At 37.9% G+C, this 20,306-nt stretch overlaps 1 protein-coding gene across 3 annotated transcripts; it reads left to right on the forward strand.

Annotated features, from left to right (window-relative positions):
• The first annotated feature begins 52 nt into the window (after window positions 1–52).
• PBLD (phenazine biosynthesis like protein domain containing) lies at window positions 53–20,040 on the forward strand. Of its 3 annotated transcripts, none has more exons than XM_009465987.2 (9): window positions 53–746; window positions 3,103–3,202; window positions 6,732–6,830; window positions 7,375–7,484; window positions 7,639–7,668; window positions 8,197–8,285; window positions 9,455–9,633; window positions 11,434–11,496; window positions 17,682–20,040. In XM_009465987.2, the coding sequence occupies exons 1-9, from the start codon at window positions 663–665 to the stop codon at window positions 17,792–17,794; spliced, it is 867 nt and encodes a 288-aa protein (XP_009464262.1). In that variant the 5' UTR covers window positions 53–662; the 3' UTR covers window positions 17,795–20,040. The 3 variants fall into 3 exon arrangements, with proteins under 3 accessions (XP_009464262.1, XP_087624365.1, XP_087624366.1); XM_087768239.1 differs by lacking the exon at window positions 53–746 and adding an exon at window positions 2,522–2,777; XM_087768240.1 differs by lacking the exon at window positions 53–746 and adding an exon at window positions 2,910–2,928.
• Window positions 20,041–20,306: the final 266 nt, after the last annotated feature.

A 20,306-nucleotide genomic window follows, 5' to 3' on the forward strand; every position in this document is an offset into this window, starting at 1 on the left:
GCGTGCGCGCTGGGGCGGCGGTCACGCGGGCCCTTGTGTTCGCTTGGCGCCAAGCGGGCTCCGCGCTGGGGGCGGGTTGCGCGAGCGCCTCGGCGGGTGCTGGCTGTGGCGCGTGCGCGTGAGGGCCGCCCCGGGATCGGCTCCTCACACGGGCGGCGGCCGGTCGTGCCCGGGGGTCTGCGTCCCTCAGGGTGTCCGGCTCCCTCGGCTCCGGGGGCCCGATGGGGAAGGCTGTCCCCCGTGGGTGCACGCAATGGCTGCCCGCGTCTCCTCGGCTTTGCAGCCGCGGTAAACCCGCGGCAGGCCGCACCCGGGGGGAACCTCGCCTGGCTCCTGCCTTCGTAAATGCCTCCCCGCGGGACAGGCTGGGCCGGGCGCCGGTGGTGGAAGGGCCCGTTAGAGCGTTCTGGAGCTGGTAGCAAGCGGTGCAAGAAGGAGGTTAAAATCTGTTTTAAAGAGTTGAAAACAATCGGTGCTGAGCGCTGGGGGTGTGGAAGGAGGCTTGAGTCCATGTCCGTGCTCGGAAGTGACGGGATGGGGGCCGCTGGCTCCTCCTGCCGTCAGGGAAACATTAACTTCGAGTTCTGCTGTCATTTGGGGGTAAAACAGGTTAGAAAGTACCTTGCAGAAAACAGGTTAAGACTAAATAGACGCAAACGACAATGCAAATTCCTGTTTTTACGGTCGATGCATTCACAAACCGGCCATTTTCTGGAAATCCTGCGGCAGTTTGTCTGCTTGAAAATGTAAGTTTAAAAAATAACTATTTTATGAGGGACTGCAGTGGCATTTAGCATTCCGTACTTGACCTGAGCACCCAGCACTGCATTAGGCTTTGCTTCCTTTACTTAGGAACTCCGCTTGCAAGCGTAGTTTGCCGTTGCTCCAGAATACAGTCATTAGCACAGGTGTGCTCTTTTTCCATCCGAACGATTTCATACAAGACATGCTTTATATTTTTTGTGGGTTTTTAAAATTTTTTTTTTAAAGGAATATACTGGTTTCATTCTGAGTTAAGTCAAAAAGAAATGGCTTCATTTCTTAAGCCAATGGATTCAGAACGAAATCTCTGAAAGGAAATTCAATACCATACAATCATTACTCAGGGTTTTTTTTTAATGAAATATTAAAGTGTGGTTTTTAGTTTTGGTGTGGGTTTTTTTGTGGGGGTTTTTCCCCCCCCCCTTTTTTTTTTCTCTTTAATTTTTTTCTCCTTCTATGGAAGGAAAGAGGGGGAGTAGAGACCTGGATCTGAGTCTTTCACTATTAATGTGTCAAGTTCAGCTTTAGCCAAGTTTAAACAGCCAGTTTTTATTGCTTCAAAGTTGCATGGTAGTTTTAGTGCAGTTGACAGTAGTCATCCTCCTTATCAAGGTGTTCTGAACAGTTGGTACTAATTGGAACACTGTTGACAATTTCTACCAAAAACTAATTATTAAACTGGATTAGAAATTTATAGGCCTTATATTATTTGTATAGTAACACTTGATGAGAATTGTAAGTATGAAAATATATGTAAAGCAGTCAATGGCAGTAGCTTGTACTGACAATATGAATCCTTTCTAGATGTTCCTAAGCCTATCTAGATCTCGTACAGTATAGCCTACTTACCAGATCAGCTAAAGTTATGTCTGAGAACATCTCAGTTCAGAGGTATTTTTGGCCCCCTAAAATCTAATTACTCCCTCTCAGAATGAACTTACTTTAAAACTATGAGCTTCTAATTGTATTTTTATATTAATTTTACTTTATTACATTAATATGTTGTGAGGGCAACTTACTTGCATGTTGCCTTTGGAGTGTTGAGATTTTAAAGTTTTTTTTCTACAGTACCTGGGGCTAGAAGCTTTAGTGTCAAAGTTAAAGCTGAGATTCTAATGAATAATTTTATTCTAAGCTCCGAGAAACTATTGCGCAGCTAGCAGCAATATTTCTGTTCACTGTTCCCTTCAGAATCTCAGCAAATGCCTTACGACAACCGTTGGGAGCAATGCAAGAATGGCAAAACAAGCCCTTTCTGTGTTTCAGAAGTGCCACAGGATGGCAGTATTTCAATAAAGTTCTATTATTTTTAATAACGTTTTGTTTGGTCTTTGTTCTGGTTTAGTATCGTTTTAGTATCTTAAGTGACAGAACTGTTTTCCTGAGGAGAGACGCTTGGTACTGGAAAAGTCAGAATGTTGTGTCATTGTATAGAATTTACTCTGCCAATGCAGGTCTATGGTATGCACCAGTAGTTGTTTCATATCTGTAGTATGGGATCATTGGCTGAAAAGGATTAAAGTTGTTAAGGGAAATAAGTAAAGTTGGCAGGACAAGTTTTTCTCTCTCAGAGGTTGAACCTGACCAGGTCCGCTTGGTACTTTGTTTTATTTGTGTTTCAATGTTTTAAAGACCAGATTCTCAAACCTGGCCAGTCAGCATAATTATGGGGAAAGAGCAATGGAACAAGGGTGAAGTAGAATTTTATACAGTTGCTACAGCTCATGTATCCTGGGATCAATGTTCACTGGTTTAAATCTGCAGGCAGTTAGAGCAGAACGCAGTGAGCTCCAGCATTTTTGTTTTTCGGTTTATCTCTTTTCAGCTTCTACTGACTTAGCGTATCGTTCCTGTTGTTCAAAGAGTAGTGTCGAGGGTACAGCCGTAAGCGCTGATCAGCCATCTTGGCCATTGCCCTAGACAGTACTGCATACCTCTTGCTGGCATGGATTTTTCAGAGTTATAAAAAGAGAGTTGTCATTATTTTTAGATTATGTTAATAACGACTTCTGAGTGTGAGTTTAATCATGACTTTAAAAAATATTTCTGTTCATGGAAAGACTGAGTTTAGGTTTTTTGGTGATTTTATTTTCCATGTATTCCAAGAATTTGTAAACTAATAGGACAGATATTAGAAATGCCCATGTATCACAATGATTGAGCTAGGTATCCCATTTTATGCTTCAAGTTGTTTTTTTTTACTCTCAGAAAGTATTTTGAACTAAAAATGAATCTATGTTTTCTTATGATAGAAAAGGAAATTACTGTGTTTATTTGACAGAAAGTTTGATTCTGCATTTTTTGGTCTGCTTTTAATTGGATTTGTTGTTTCATCATTAGGACTTGGATGAAGATTTGCACCAAAAAATCGCAACAGAAATGAACCTTTCAGAAACAGCTTTCATCAGAAAACTGCACCCTGGAGATGACTTTACCAAAAGTGAGTGGTTCTGTTTACCTACCAAAATCTCTCACAAGGGAATAGGAAGACACTGTGGGTGCATTTATAAGGAATGGTGCTAATTTGTAAGACAGCCAAAGCAAAATCTTGGAGTTGTGATGTGTTGTACATAAGATAATAATCAGCCTTTTGCACATGGATTCTTTAAAGTATTTGTGCTGCATATCAAATTCATTTTGCCATATACAAACATTTATTATTCATAAATTGGGCCACTTGTTTTAGTGCCTTTTACTAAGTAAGCAAGTTGTATATAGAAATTCTCCTAAAAATGCTATGCAAAGATCCTTCAATTAATACTTCCATTACAACTAATAATCTCCTGAGAAAATGTCGTCTTATACCAGCAGAAGAATAGAGACGTAACGTGCTTATTCCATACAAAGTGAGTAGAATCTGGCTTGGCTGTTCAGGAAATCATCGCTGGGGTAACTGTAAGCTATTATTTGAGTTTGTCACAAAATCTCATAAGCTGTCTGTGGAGCCAGTACTGGAAAATACAGGTTTCCAACAAAACTGGGAAGTCTGAAGTTGCCCAAATCAAACACATTAGGCTGCTCATTTGATTGGTTTGAGTGGAAGGACTTCACTGGTGTTCTTCGGTAGGGCACGTATATATGATGGGAGAGGAAATGGAGAGATGCTAGACAAGCTAGAAAATATCAGACAAATACAGAGCCTAGTCAAAATAGTTTTGTGGATTAGTTTTCAGCTGAATCAGTTTGCTGAATCTGCTCACTTTGCAGTTGTGTGGTGGCGTGAGCCAAGGGGCTGAAACACCACTAGCCTGGAGTTAGATTCCAGGTTAAGGTATTATGTTGACATGCCCTCGCTTTGATGTGACATAGTGGCAGAGAGAGATAAACAGCTTTGGGGTTATCGGCTGTCTGAAAGAGGCCCTAGAACAGTATGCAAAGAAACTGTTCTTGATCGTTTGATTGTTTGTTCAGGAAGTGGGATTTTGTACTGTCTCTGTAATTAAAGAGAATTTTCTTAAAGTAGTAACTATCATCACTTACTCCTATTGTTAATAAACTGGAATTTGTTTTAGGGTTAGATTAATTGCTTGAATCAAGAAGTGATAATACTTTTCATTTTTCATGTTGACATTTTTCATGTTAACAGCTTGCCAGTATGTTTAATACATTTATTTATTTTCAAGTCATCCATATCCAACAGCATATCAAATGCCAGCTGCTTTCTCATTAAGGTGCTTTTGATATTAATGGAAATAGAGTTTGTGACATCAGACCCACACAGCTGCTGAAGAGGGACACAATGTTTTCAAAGGAATTTAGTCACGGAGCTACACCTGAGAATGTGTGTATTGAGGGGTAGTAGGAGCAAGAGGAGACCAGGAATATCAGAATGTCATTTATAAGACTATCATCTGCTTTTGGAACATTAATTGGTATAGTAAGGGCTCCTGGGCAAAGAGTATGTTTTTGCAGAAATATGAGTTTGTGATCAGTGTGTTTCATTTAATTGTGATTTAAAAAAAAACTGCATTATTTTAGGGATACATTAATTTATGAGAGTACAAAATGTCTTCTCAGTCTGGGTACAGCTGTAGGTCTCAAGCATCCAGGCAGGTGTTCTGAGTCACAGAGCTTGTCTGTCTCTGGTCAGTCATGGCTGACTCCATTTCGTCCTGCTTTCAGCCACGATTTCCACTTGGGGGAGCGCGTTAACACCACAGGGAAGGCTCACAGCTGGGTTCTGTGTCTGGCCTGTCTCAGAGCACTTCTCTGCCATGCCCATTAGTTTAATCCACTAGGTTTTGTTGGAATTCTATTTGTTTTCTTTAGATAGGGGACTGACTTCAATGCACTAATTTTTCACAGGTTTGGTTTTTTTGTTAAATATCATTTGTTTCTTTTGCACCTTTTAGTTGTGTTTGTATGGTAATTATTCACTTGAAATATATTTTCGTAAGCATTATCTTAAATGCCATGGTGCAAGATCTCTGCAAAAGCTACAGGAAACCAAGTATAGTGAACTTGGGTTCCAATTTTTTTAAACAAGAAATAGAAATATGCTTTCTAGTGAAATGAAGGGTTAGTATACATTAGAGGCTTTTACCAGACTTGACTGGTGATTTAAGCAGAATAATTCATAACTGACCTAGCTCCGATACAGGTTCCATTATACCAACAAAACTATTGTTAACCCTTAAAGGGTAACCCAGCCTGCAGGTGTATAGAGATCGCGACCGTGACTTTGTAGGATTCCATAATACACAAGGACATGGAGGCTTTATCTTCTAAATTCTCTACTTTATTACAGATTACCACAAATACCACAAAAATCACCACTAGCAAGTGTACCTATAATTAATAAAGTGAATATATATATCTCAACCTATTACAAATTATTATCAGTGATCAATAGTATAGCAAGAATCAATAATAGCAGTGAGAAGTGTATATATATAATATTACAGGTTACCACAAACATCACTAGTCAGTAATCAAACTTATTAATAATATAACAGTAGATGTACTTATGATAGATTACTTACGTGTGTATCTATATATATGGTACCAGGCACATTAAATAGATTCCAGAGGGGAGGACAAACAGATCCCAGAAGGGGATGAAGCCATCTCAGAAGTGGCAGGACAAACCAAACCGAGCCCAGAAGTGGGCCCAGAGGGGGACCAGTAAAACAAGAGTCTCACTTCAAAGCTGATCTGTGTCACGGAGTTTGGAGTCAGCCATGTGTCCCTGGCAAGGGTCCATAACCTCACAGAGAGTTTGTGCAGACCTGTTTAGGAAAGGGAAAAATATATGCAGCACAGAAAGTTCTTGGAGAGAGTAGCTCCATTTTCAGTAAAAATTAAGTAATTTTTATACAATAGAGACATAAAAGAACATAGGACACCACCAGTTCAAGAAGCCAGTAGATCCTGTTAATTTCTATTTTTCACCTGGAACAGTCAGTAGATGATGGTGTTTTCTGTTCTCTCAGACCAGTTTTTATTTTTCCAGACTGTTTTCCTGTTCTTTGAGTTAGAACAGCCAGCGGCAGTAACCAGTTCTTACTTTCTCAGGATGATTTCCCCTGTTCCCAGACTATTTTTCACCTTTTCAGGTGCTAAGTTGCTGTTACAGTTTGTTGGTTTTGTGCTTACCAATGATATCTCTGCATGTCTCCAGTTTCTAGCTACCCAGCAGCACTTCAAAGGTGCCAGCTGCGCTTCTCAGGGATGCTTCTGGTTCTCAGGCCTAGTTCCCAGGCCAGCAGGCGTTTCTACTCTGCAGCCCCTTTGCTCTTGTAACAAAGCAGCTTTCCTCTGTTAGCAGTAGACTCCTGTTGTTGACGTGACTCAAAAGCAATAGTCCAAAAATCAGTACAAAATAGGTTCCTAAAAGTGTGTTTAAGACCAAGACTGATTATAACATGCATTTTGATTAGCTGAAATGTCATCACTTTGTAAAGCTTTGAGATAAAGTGAAGAAATAGACTTCTTCCACTTAATACCGCTAAATAAACTTTATTTTCAAGGTTCCTGCTTTGGACTCAGATGGTTCACCCCAGCCAGTGAAGTTCCTCTCTGTGGTCATGCTACACTTGCAGCAGCTGCTGTGTTGTTTCACATACAAAGTATGTTTACAAGCTCTTTATTACTATAACTTTTTAGAAAATTTACTTCTAATTAAGAAAGTCTCTGTTTTCTACAACAAAGGCAATTAAACATTCAGAACAATTAAGAGAACACATATGGGGATACCTTAGGTATTGTCTTTCCCAACCGCTCTGTCATTATAAGGTTGTAGTCTGATGCCTACACTTGGATTCCGATGCCCTACTATTACTCTTGTTTAAGAGAAGTCCTAAATATGCAAATGGCATCTGGGAGAGGTACAGTAGAATTTGATGAATAGGGAATATTGCTCTTTCTGTTAAAAGGAAATTCCCATTCATTCTAGGAACGTGCAGGAAAGATTCACTGGCAATTGCTGTGTTTATTAGTCTCAGCAGATTATTTATTGAGTTAGATGGGAATTTTGTCTCAGAATACAGGTTTACTGTAGTTATTATATTTTAGCTGTGTAACTTTTTCTGAATATACTGAGCTACTCTAAGAGCTATAATAACTTAGATTCAAATTCTTATGTTTGATAATGTTGCAATGTTCTCTCTCTAGAAAACACAAATTCAGTTCTCACGTTTGTGACGCTGAGTGGGGAATTAAAAGCCAGACAAGCGGAAGATCATATTGTCCTGGACTTACCACTTTACTTAACCTACCCACAGGTCAGTCAAAATTTTATTCATTACAGGCTTTCAAGGAAAGTATGTGTTTACATTTCTATGTGTATGTAAGTATATCTGTCTCTCTGTAGTTGGATAGATACATATACATATATGCTCTGTTTTTTACAGTGTGGCTTTTTTTTTTTTGCTTCAGGTACTTCAGGAAGTAGAAGAGTTAATAAAGGTAAAAAAAGAATCTATATGTGGTCTTAGAAGCACATTTATAATAACTATACCTGTTTTTATATATTAAAATGGCTGAAAAGTGGCAACAAGGCATTGCTTGACGTACTCCTGAACTTGAAACACTAAACTTTAAAGGTCTGAGTCATGCAGCTCAGGAAATGGAATTCTCCAAAATGCTGCAGTTGAACTTTTGTCTTCCACTACCATTGGCTCGAGTGTCAATATTTATTTTAGTGGCATTTTCAGCCTACTGTATGCATGTGAGAGCAATCTAGTGTCCTTGCGCTCTTCTAGGTCCCTGAATTTCTTTCCAAGTTGACGTATACAGAGCCCTTAGCACCTACCCATATCCATTCATGCACTTGGTGCATTTACTTTTCTTGCTTGCATGTGCTTGAGGGCTGCGTGAAAGACCTTGCATAAGCCCTGTTCTAGCAGGGAATTTGTTCGACGAAAATGTTAAGGAAATAATATTTCGTATTCCAATGGTGATGCTTTTCTTTGTCTCCTTTAACTTTTTCACCAGGCAGCCGTTGGTGACATGATTGTTCAAGATCTCCGTTATTCTCCTGACACAAAGAAACTCCTAGTCCGCCTCAGTGATGCTTATGAAAGGTGTCTTATACTTTTTTTTTAAATAATCCAGTGTGCAGAAATTGAGTCTGCTTGTTTAACCTCTGTTACTTACAAACTAGGCTCTCTTATCTAGTTTTAAAACAGATGGATATTAAAAACTCTAATTTAAACTGGTGTTAAGTAGTTGTTTTATCTTCTCATGTGAGTTTATTGAACCCGGAAAACTGAATAAGATCAATCTGAAATCTATCTCCAAGAAAAGGAGCTGTAGGAAACAGTTTTAAGGATGCCGTATTTTCCCCATCCCTCTGAGTAAAAAAATGATCCAGTAACCCAGCAGGAAATTAGGAGTCTTGCTTCTCAAATGAAGGAGTAATAGTTACATAGCTGTAGAGATCCGCTTAGTGAGACAGGGCATACTGACAGAATGCCATGGATTCTTATTCCCGTTTGACTGTAATCGGCTTACACATACTTAACAGCATCATAAGTAGCTTTATAGAGGAAATTCCAATTCAAATGATTTCAAAGCATTTGTTAATCTCAGAGAGCTGAATTTCATTGTTAAGTCGAGTATGATTTGGATATATATTGCCGAAACACAAATGCTTTAATCAGGCCAAATCACTATTATTTTCACTTGAAGTTTGGCCTAACTAATGTTTAAAGATTGGACTAGTGGGGAGATAAAAGTATTCTCAGCTGAGTACTTTATTATTTTTATTCTTTCAGACTTTACTTTGTAGGGAGGTATCTGCAACTTCACAGACTTGAAGCTGTTGTAGGGTGCTTTAGAATCCCGTGAAGATCTGAATGGTGTTAGTTGTTTGCTTGCTCTGAAAGGAGGTGGAGTGCCTACTCTTTGCATTCTGTAGTGATGAAGTATTTCTTTCAATGATTGAAATGTTGAAACAAAAGTGTGCATTTTTTTAGCTAATATTCCAGCATGCTTTGTTTTCAGAAATAAATAGGAAATGCATGGCTTGAACTTTTTTCTCTGCTCACTCGGAGTGTATTATATTCAGGGTAGTCTTCTGTCAAATGACATTGGGAGGACAATGCTAGGAATCTTGTCTCCTCTAACATTTTACTATGGCTGTTTTGGGATTGTAGAGAAGATGATTTTGTAGTTTTCTGTTTCTTTTCAATACTTAAATTAATGTAAAATGAAGAATATGGGCCACTAAAATTCTATAATTATATTCAAGGTCTGTGTTGGAAGAACTGCAAGTGAGCGCACAACACTTTTTGTCAGCTGAAAAGACGGGAAAGGTGAAAGGACTCATACTCACTCTTAAGGGAAATCCCAGTGGAAAACATAAAGGCCATGATTTTTACTCCAGATATTTTGCACCTTGGTATGGACTTCTGGAAGACCCTGTTACAGGTATGTGTTTATGTGATAAGTGACTCTTACTCTTGTTTCAATTCCATTAAAAGGTTCTTATTAAACTTTGAGTCTGGTTTTGTACTTTGGATTCTCTCTCCTAAATTACTGTTTTATATGGACAGCAGGAGTGTGCTCATTAAACTGAAAGCTTTCATGACTGATGCCAGCTCATTCAGAAAAAATCAGCTTCTTGCTGTCATCAGGCCAGATATTCCTGTGTCTTTTTCAGATCGTTTCCCTGAAGTATTCCAATTGGAGAAAAGCAAAGGACTGGTTTGATACTGAATGAGTATTGCAGTAGAAGTTCATATCCGCTTCTGTTGGTGTTCTGGGTTGTTTTTTTTTTTTTGCGCTTCAGCTGAGATCTCCTCTGGTTCCATGACACTTATTTGTGGGTATTCTCAGGCCTATGAATAATATGAACCCAGCTAGTTGCATATTTAGGGGCAGGAAGGCTAGTTCTCTGCCTGTTCCTTTGATGTTCCACTCAGTAGGTGTGATGATGGTTGCTGCAGAATGCTGTTATTTGCTTAGGTACCAGTTAATCACAGGTTAATTATTAGTCAGCTGAGAACTTGATCAAAAACGCTCATTAAATGTTTTGCTGAATAAAGAGAAAACTCTTTGTTGGAATAATGCTAGCTATTTAGCACTCCTAGCAGAAAGAAAGGTTTACAAAGAAATATAATCCATGTATTTCAGGTTTTGTTTTTTTTTTTTAAGCTTTCAGTCCTGCTTTCCTGATAAAGCCGGGGACAGAGTCTGGTAGACATATCTAATCCCAGAGCTCATTCCTTAGGATTTCTGGGAAGACTAGTATTGATATGTAGGAATAGCTAGAAGTTTCTTGAATCTCTGAGATTTTTCTAGGCTTGTTATAGCTCACTGTTGCTTGTCTTCCATCTTTGTGTCCTTTCTTTTATAGAAATAAATCTTTGTATTGTATTGCTGAAGTACAATTTTAACAGTCTTATGGCTTTGTATCATATTTCTTTGTAATGATTTCTTAATAATGCTACACATCCTGGTTTCCTTGAGCCCTGATAATTATCATTACTTCACAGTAGGGTTTCCAGCGGAGTGTCTTTGCCCCTAGCTGCTAATGTAGGCTGAAGCAGCATTTCTAGCTATGAATCTGAGAAGTTATCCTAAGTTTTTAAGCCATCTGTTGGTCAGGAAACAAGAAATTGGTCTTTTAGTTTTCCGAAGCTGTGGTCGAGACCTTAAAGATCTCCTTGAGTTACATCCTGATGCTTACCAGCATTCAACACTGAAAAAAACCCCTGAGGTTTTGTTGTGAAAACTGTTAGGAGAGAAAATGCTTTTGTTTTACACAGTGACTCCTATCCACCTGTTCCTATTCTCAAAAAATATCCAAAAGCCTGTTCAGATTTTTGATGGGTAGCTGTTCATGTTTCACTGAATAACATCATGTTTAGATGAAGAATATTTTGAGATTCTGTTCTTAGGAAACTTCACTTTTGGTGAACAAATGAATACTTTGGCTCAAGTATTTTAATCGGTCCTATTTGTTATTCCTACCAATTGTGGCTAATCATGAAGCCCTCACCTCGGCGAAATTGAAGCCAAAGGATGAGGCAGTAATACTGCTTTATTGTAAATAAATGAAATGTTAAAGCTTTAAGTTCTGTCTGCTGTGCAAACGCTTAGGTGGTTTTGCCCTAGACACACATGTGGCACTTGATTTGTTTATGGCACTTAGATTTTGAATGTGCTTGCTCTATAAAGTAGTGATTCTAATTTAATTCTGTACTTTGTTTTCCAATTTCTTTTAAGGATCTGCCCATGCTGTTTTAAGCAGCTACTGGTCAGAGCAGCTGGGGAAGAAGGAAATGCTTGGTAAGAGAAACTGTGTTCCTGCAAAGCTGCCTGCTTATGTAAAAGCTACTCACTAAAAAAGTTATATTATTACTACAATCCAAACTGTAGCAATAACTCCCAATCCATTTTCTCAATAGGAATAGAATATTACATGGCATTTTGTGTGTGCGGTAATCTTTAAGAAATTGCTTTCTTCCCTACCCTCCAACATGACACATCATGGCTGCAGGGAGTTAAAAGTCTGGGTTTCTGAATTGTAACTCTGCAGTTAGTTTTTGATCTCAGGTTTTGTATTTTAGTTCTCATAGCCTTTCATCATAACTGAAGCTTGGTGAACTTCAGATGATGTTGTTTTTATGTTGTGATTGAATTTTACTTTACTTCTTGGTCTTTTATGGCTTGCACTTCGCGTATTTGGAACAGGTATCGGTATTTTCATTCACAGTGTGTACTTTTCAGTAGAATTTGGACAGTGTTTTCCTTTCTCCTCGTGTATTGAGATGAGATTGAAAAAAGTCATATGGTTTCTGCCTGATTTTAGAATTTTCTTGAGAATTACTCCAGATTAATCCCTTCAGTGACTTCTTCAGGAAACTTAGGGTTTAGAATAGCTAGTGTAACTATTGCTAGATAAGAAGAGATGATGAATTTTTAACATTCATATTCTATTTACAGAATGTGCTTTATGGTACAATTTTTTTTTTTCTGGTTTGTGATACATCTGTTTATTTAGGTGTGAAAATCAGTTTTCCTCAGGATGATGATCTCTTACATGGTAGCAAGGAAGGATATAAGAAAGAATAGTCACATTACAAGAACAGAAAGAACGTGACTGACCTTAAATATTTGAGAATGGGGAAAAGATACATGGGCATTGGTAAATTTTATTTGTTTGTGATTTTACTTGCAGTCTTACTTTTAAGTGATTAAGCCTTAAAGGAATCTGAGATGACTGGACCTCTGAAGTCAAAGAAGAGATTTATTGGTGGTATTATAATCAATGAGATGTGCTCATTAGATCACATATTTGTTGTTAAGCAAGAAACTGAAGAAGTTGGTGGGGGAAAAAAGGAGAGAAACTGTTAATACGTGACAACACTAGATAAAGAGACATGGGGCGTCTTTTTGCTTCCTGTGTTTCTAGTGCTTTGCCAGAGAATGGAGGAACAACAGAAGCAATACAAAATACCCTAGTACCTATCTGGTTCCCTGAGAGGGGGCAGGGCATTACAATTCTTTCATGCACCTGACAACAATTAAGTCTTTGGTAACATTTAGTTTAGAACAGAGATTACATCCCTCATCTAATAGGGTTCCTTGTCCATAAAAATAAACACTTTTCCAAACAAACAGCTACCTTGAATAAGCCTTCCTATATTTGGTCAAATGAATCTCAAAATGGATTTTCTTGAGAATGATAAACTCTTTGAAGGATCTGTTTGCGCTCCATAGCTCGGTATGGTAATCCACAATGACTGAAACCACCTCCACTGTGAATTGAAGGAAAGGTTTAACATTCTGTTCCAAAGGTCTCATATTTGCATTTACATCATCGAAATCAGTGATAGTTTCCATAATGTTGGGGGGAAAAATCCCAACATATTTTCTGAAGAGGAGAAACTGTCTTTGGTAATGCGTCCTTATGGACTGGCTGTTTCTCAGAAGATTTTGACATTTTCGGATGTTAATGTGGAATTTAAAACTCTTCCATGCCGTCTATAGACACTGCTTCTTTAAGTAATGAAACAGGCAGGAATTCTGTCTGTATTTTTAGATGATACTTTCTACCTGTTTTGCATTTTCATATATTTTGTATGTACTGTGCCATTTCCTCTTCTAGAGAAACTGTCTCAAGCAGCAAAGGCAATTGATACTGTAATCAGTTTGTCTAATATGTTTAGCACAAAAAAGTCCTATCTTCCCACAAGATAGATTCCCTCCCCCCCCGCCCCCCATATTTCATGCATACATGTCCTCAAACTTCTTTTGTGGTAGAAATCATACAAAACAGATTTAAAGAGAACAGGTTCATTTGCCATCTGATCAACATGTGGTCTCTGCGTGGGTTTATGAGAAATAACTTTTCCTTACATGCACGTGAATGAGGGGTATCAGGTAGTACTGGGGTGAATTCTATTACTAATGAGAGTATTTGGAAAAGATGGCTGGCAATCAAAAAGATTCCATATCACCAAAGATTAATAAATAGGAGCATCTTTTGACTTTTTAGAAACATTTGTGGTAGTGTTGTGGTTTAATCCCAGCTGGCAACTAAGCACCACACAGCCACTTGCTCACTCCCCACTGGTGAAACAGGGGAGAGAATCGGAAGAGTAAAAGTGAGAAAACTGGTGGGTTGAGATAAAGACAGTTTAATAGGTAAAGCAAAAGCCGTGAACACGAACAAAGCAAAACAAGAATTCATTCACTACTTCCCATCGGCAGGCAGGTGTTCAGCCATCCCCAGGTGTAATGGTTACTCAGGAAGACAAACGCCATCACTCAGAATGTCCTCCCTTTCCTCCTTCTTCCCCTAGCTTTATATGCCGAGCATGACGTCATATGGTATGGAATAGCCCTTTGGCCAGTTGCGCTCAGCTGTCCCAGCTGTGTCCCCTCCCAACTTCTTGTGCCCCCCCAGCCTCCTCGCTGGTGGGGTGGGGTGAGAAGCAGAAAAGGCCTTGGCTCTGTGTAAGCACTGCTCAGCAAGAACTGAAACACCCCTGTGTTATCAACACTGTTTCCAGCACAAATCCAAAACATAGCCCCATGCTAGCTACTATGAAGAAAATTCACTCTACCCCAGCCAGAACCAGCACAGGTAGCTTCTGTAATATCCGATACCTTTTATTGCAAGAATAAAGGAAGATTTTATTCTGTAAAATGAAAGATCTGTTAGTTCCAAAATAGATCAGATATGAAATAATATAAAAATGAGGAATGTTAAATCTATTGGCAGATCTCTCTAGGTGTTGGAGGAGGTCAGCTGCATCTCTGCTGAAGTATCAGACATAATTTCCTGTGTTTGGGTTCTCTTCCTACTTTTTTTAGACCAAATTGTCAACCAACCAACCCCATCAACTACAAAGAGAATTTTCCAGTCTTTTTACAAGGTGAAATACTTTATGATCTTTCTTGAAACTGTGTACATCTCCTTAAATTTAAGCTGTGTGTTAGGTCAGAGTTCAGTATCAGTCCTTGCCCTTTTTTCATTTGAAGAGTCTCTGCAATATTTAAAAAATTATAATCTCTCAGATGTATAGACTTTCATAATTGCTAATGAATGCAATATTTAGCATCTGTCTCTGTGTCCAGCCCTTCACATAGTTTTCTCATTTCTAAGATAACATTTATAAACATGCATAAGGAATTCAATATAATGAAAGGGATTATAGAGGACTTTCCAAATTATTGTGAAGAGGCTTTATTCAGGACAATTTTTAGTCTCAGGTGAAGCTAGAGGAATCTTTCTGTACCTGTTTACTTAATAATTCGAGGGGAAATTTAGGTTCTTGTTACTGCCTTTAACTTCTCTGATTCCTTCCCAGTAGAGAACAGGTTTATAGCATTTGGGGGGGGCACAAAACCCATACAAAAAACAAACCTTACTTTGATAACTCTAAGATCATACTTTCACAAATTTTACAAATTTTTTTTTTGTGTTCTTTCAACACAAAGTCTGTCCCATCTTCTAACTTTTTAGTCTCCTCACTTTTTTTTTTTTTTTTTTTGGTAAAGAAGCTGCTTTATTCAGGTAGACTAAATCTGCCTGTATTTAAGTTTTTGCTAATTTGAATTCTCATGAAGCGAAGAGTTTTGCAGAGTTGTAATTGCAGCTTTCATTTTTCCCAGGTAATCTCAACATATAGATTGGCCACATCAGATTTATACACAAGTGTAACACTTCTGCCAAAGGAGAGCTGTTTCCTTCCATCGATCACCAGATTTATCCACCTTCTTTCCTAGAATAAAAAAAAAGTCTTGGCGATCGTAACTTCACTTAAGGAACAAGTGTTCCTTTCATCAGTCCTTTTATATAGGATTTAGAAATTTAACCAAGATAATGGTGATTTCTAAAAATAGTTATTTTCACAAGAGTGGCACTTGTTCCTGAGTTGATGTCATTATGATGACATCATGAAGAAAATCCATTACTCCTCAAATTCTGTAAGCAATGGTCGTTTAGATACATCTAGGCTGAGAAGCAGCTCCTCAAAACAACAGGATAATGTTCATACAAGGCCAGTGGCCATCTTGTGAATGCAGTGGTACATGATTCTATGATTCTGTAATATCAGCATGCTCAATCTCACAGTCCTTGTACCTACTCTTAAACTTGCCTCTGTCTCAAGTTAATCACAGAGGAATTCAGGGCACTGTGAATTCAGCTGTTATGTATTATTTGTACAGATCAGAATGTACCTATTTGTTTTTTTACCAATGTATACATAGTACCAGATACTCCTAGTAAATACAGACGTGGAATGGATGTGCGGCAACTTTGTGATCCAAAACACGAGTGCACATCAGAGATGCTTGAATGTCTCTGGAGACGTTGCTATTAAATGAAATCCTCTAGTTATTGAAATGTTCCATGCAGGTCTGTGTGAAATATCAATGTGTCTGCATGAGAGAAGGAAAAGATCAAATATTATTTTCATATAAGCTTGGGTAAAATTTTTTTTCTTTTTTTTATTTTCCTTCTTTTCCTCTACTTTGAAGGTTTCTTTAAAATAAAATGAGCCAGTATCAAAACAGTCTCAGTAATCCTGCCATGAAACAGACAGCACTGGTTCCACATTTAAAGAAAGAAAAAACCCCCAACCAACCTTTGAAGATTTGAAATAATTAATCTCTTTTATTTAAGTCTACTATCAGGAGGGCGTAGGAGAGTTTAGCTGTGTATCCCCACTTGGCAATAATAATTGATCAAATTTAGCATGGTCTGGATCTTTAAGTGTCCAAAATACTCCAACTGAAGGCATTACTCTGTACATAGATGTCATTCTGACAAGTTAAAAACAATAACTGGTAGTTCTATAAATGGAAAAGAACCCGAAGTATCAATATCAATCTTTCTATACCTGCTGTTTCCACCGTTTTGGAGTGTTTGCTTTTTCTGAGAATCTAATATCTTGTTATAAGGAAGAGGTTTCTTGTTAGCTGTGGCTGAGAAATTGTTTTAAAGTGTACTGTATATATGCCATCTGTTAGAGATCCTATGCTCTGTCGGGATCTGAATATAATCTTTACCCAATTTACAAATTGTGGGTTTGTGAGGAAAAACATGCTCTTTGGCTTTGAACAACTTTTTTAGTAGTTGGAAATTCACTGAGTAAGGAGACTGTGAACATGAATTCCTTGTCATCCATTTACAGCCTTTTACAAAAACAACACTATATGAAACTCAAACCTTTGCTAAATGCCATCTGAACCAGACCATTTTCTGGTCAAGTAGTTGTACAGCTAAAATTGGATTACTGAACAAGTCTACAGACTCAACATGCTAAATGAGCATTATCATCCCACCTGTATATGACTAAACAGTTTAGGCAGAAGTTTAGTTTTGTAATTATTTACAAGTGGAAAGCTATTTCTATTTAAACTTTATCCAGCTGTATTAAATGATGTATTCAGGATTATATAAATGAATATCTGTTCTCGTCTGTGTAAAAATTTGGTCTCAGTTTGTGACAGCTGAAGCAGCATCTGTGTTTCTTTGTAGACTTTTTCCACTGGCTGCTTGAGTTTTATTTACCCCTTAGCTACACACATTCTTTGAACCTAGTATCTGCTTCAGGTGTTCAATACCGGTAAAGTGGTTCTTCATTCTTATGCAGATAATACTCGGTGTTCTTCCTTCTTACCTACAGAAACTGTCTGTCCCATGAATGGGAGAATTCAAGACTTCTTTAGATACAGCAAAGGAAACTTGGTTGGCTACATCACAGCAAACTATCCTTCGCTACTCATATTAACTCACATCTTTGTCAGACTCAATAGACAAGTTCTAGGCTGAGATACGCCCTCAGCTAATCTTCATCCGTAAAGACAATTCATCTAGAGTGTTCCTGGTACAGTGCTTGCCCTGGTGCTGCTTGCTTTCTGGAGACAGAGGCCTCATTTCCCTGAATTTTCATGGATTTTTAAATAATTTGTGATAGATGCTAGTTTTTTAACTGTGGATTCTTGTTTCCATTTAGCTTTTCAATGTTCCCGCCGTGGAGGAGAGTTGAAGATTTCACTGCGTAACGATGGAAGAGTTGACATTGCGGGGCAAATAGCTATTGTATTAAAAGGAAAACTGACTTTCTGAAGAAATCGACACTTAACAATTTCATCTCCCACACCTTCAAACTATTCATATTATGCTGATTATATCTTAGCTCTAGGCAGTGAATCACCACTGTCCTCAAAAGTCTTTGGTCACATATTGTCCATTTTTAAAAAGTGCTTGAAAATGCTCACTTCTAATCTTCAAGATCCTTGGTATTGTTTTCTTCACTTTTATCTTGCTGTTTCATATGTACACTGACTTCAGAAAATGTCCAAGGACAGCTATCTTGATTTTCTGCTTTTAAATGATTCTTTCCTTTATTTCCAGATTCCATGTTAAAAGCCATTCCTGCTTCCTCGATTGAATTGTACACTTTTCTGATTGATAAAATAATCAAACTTTTTCCATATTCAGTCATTGTCCATGAAATCGGACTGCAGTCCTTTTAAAAAAACCCAATCTTTTCTCTGCCATATATTGAAATGATGCTATGTTCATTAATTTACTTGAATTAAAATATGAAAAAAAAAAAGGTTTAGAAATGTGCTTTATGGTTCCCTTTTCCAAACAGTATTTTTCAAAGATGAATGGTATTGCAGTGGCTCGTAGTACTGCTGCTTAGTCAATATTTTTAATTAAAGTTTTAGCAGAAAGATTTAAGCGATTGACATAGTGATGCACATAAAACTGGTTAAAATCTGAAAGAAAACTTTATTGCTTACAACAGTATCATTTACTTTTCAAAGACTGAAGATCTGCTCCCAAATTAAAAGTTTCTTCTGTAATTTTCTTCATGAGATGTACTGCTTCAGATTTTGTCACTTTTTCCTTTAGCGTTCTCGTCTTTCTCTGGATTTATTAGGAATATTGAACTGTTTCAGTTACTGTAGCTAAAACTCTATTTTCCCTTTCAAATCACTTTTGTCCTAAGCTTTCCTTTAGTTCTTTTCTTTGCAATATTTCAGGATGAAGTATTTTGAACTCCAAGGTGTTTTCATACAGTGGGAACAGCTGGATGTCAGCCCTTTATAAATGATGAGGAACTTAGTTGTGCCATGTTCCCCTATTTCCACTTATTTTGAATTTTATCGTAACTCATAACTTACGTGTTACTTAAGCCCAAGTAGCTGGAGGCAAGTAACAGTGTGAGAACCCTAGGATTCATTTGAAATAAAAGTTTCTAGCTCCTGCTGCTACACAGAACATACTGAAAATATGATTTAAATGCACTACAAAGCTCAAGAGCTAGGTGGCAAGCAAAAGGAACTGCCAAATGGAAATGCATGTTCTTCTTCCGTATTCAATCTTGCTGAAGTTCATGGACCTGAAATGTGGTTTATAAGCACGGACTCATCATCTGATGCAAGACACAGCTATGGAGGCAGCTTAACAGCAACGTTGCGATGGCATATTTAGCAGCCACCTTGACCTTGCCTTCTCACAAAGCAAATTGATCACTTTCCAGCTAGTGACCTGGATCTTCTTGAGGAGCAATACTGCAAACTTGTTTTGCTGCATTTGCTACTTCCTACTGGCTCATGCAAAAAGTGAATCTGGCCCCTAAGCTGAGATGCTTTGGAAAAAAACAGCCCTCCTTAAGAATATAAATGAACCAAAGAAGCAATTATTGTTCACCTGTCCACATTTAACAAACAGACAGTACAATTATTTTTTTTTTACTCAAGGGGACTAATAATGAGCAAAGCCCAGTAAATTTTAAATATACTTGCTATCTAAATTTCCTGACCAAACCAATATCTTTGCTGCTTAATGCATTTTTTTATAATTTACTACTACTTTGTCTCCATTTCTGTTCAGGATAGAAAAATCACCAGAGCTCAGATGGGAGACTATGCAGTAATGTGTTTGTAATCAACAGATTAGTTAATCAGCCATGATTTATTAATGATGAATTAATTATACCTGATTGTGCAGTTCTGCTGCTTAAATGGAGCTTTAAAGGAGTTATTTTATTAATCATCATTGTGCTAATTGCAGACACTTACAGAAGGATTGCTAATTAAACATGCAACCATATGCAAAATAAGCAAGGCTGCTGAGAGTGGCAAGAAAAAGAGCACTCATTTTCTGAGTAGCAACTTTATTCTCATGAAATATTGTGTAGTTGACCTGGTGATCCTAATGACTCACTAAGATTTTAATACATTGCACATTTTCAGTCAACAGTAAAGGAAATTAATTGTTGTGACAAATTCTGTCCATCTTTCCTAGTGCAAAAAATAGGTTGCGCAAACTTCAAATAAAATTGTTCAGAATTTGTGTGGCCTTGTTTCACGTTTTCATGCAAAGGATTTACCTGTTGGTTTTATTAGCTGTATATAGATAACTTAACTATCTTAACTTCGAGCAAGATCCTGAATGCTAAGTTACTTTAGCACCAAATGAAATGTCTGATTAGACTTGAAATGGGAATTCAGACTCAAAATCGCATGAGTTTCACACTAAGAAAAAGAGGAACACAGTGATGTTTAACTAAGTTAATTTTGAAAAGCCAAAGTCAGCGCAGAAAATGCAGAAAGGGAACAGTACA

This window comes from Nipponia nippon, unplaced genomic scaffold (genome assembly GCF_047370975.1).
Source record: "Nipponia nippon isolate SJK-2023a ecotype South Korea unplaced genomic scaffold, ASM4737097v1 scaffold_3, whole genome shotgun sequence".
NCBI classification, from domain to species: domain Eukaryota; kingdom Metazoa; phylum Chordata; class Aves; order Pelecaniformes; family Threskiornithidae; genus Nipponia; species Nipponia nippon.

Bases quoted from the DNA above. Each gene is read 5' to 3' on its own strand.
- PBLD (XM_009465987.2), top strand. From the start codon at position 663: ATGCAAATTCCTGTTTTTACGGTCGATGCATTCACAAACCGGCCATTT. The intron at 747-3,102 runs GTAAGTTTAAAA...TTTCATCATTAG, and splicing joins CAGTTTGTCTGCTTGAAAAT to GACTTGGATGAAGATTTGCA. The intron at 3,203-6,731 runs GTGAGTGGTTCT...TTTATTTTCAAG, and splicing joins TGGAGATGACTTTACCAAAA to GTTCCTGCTTTGGACTCAGA.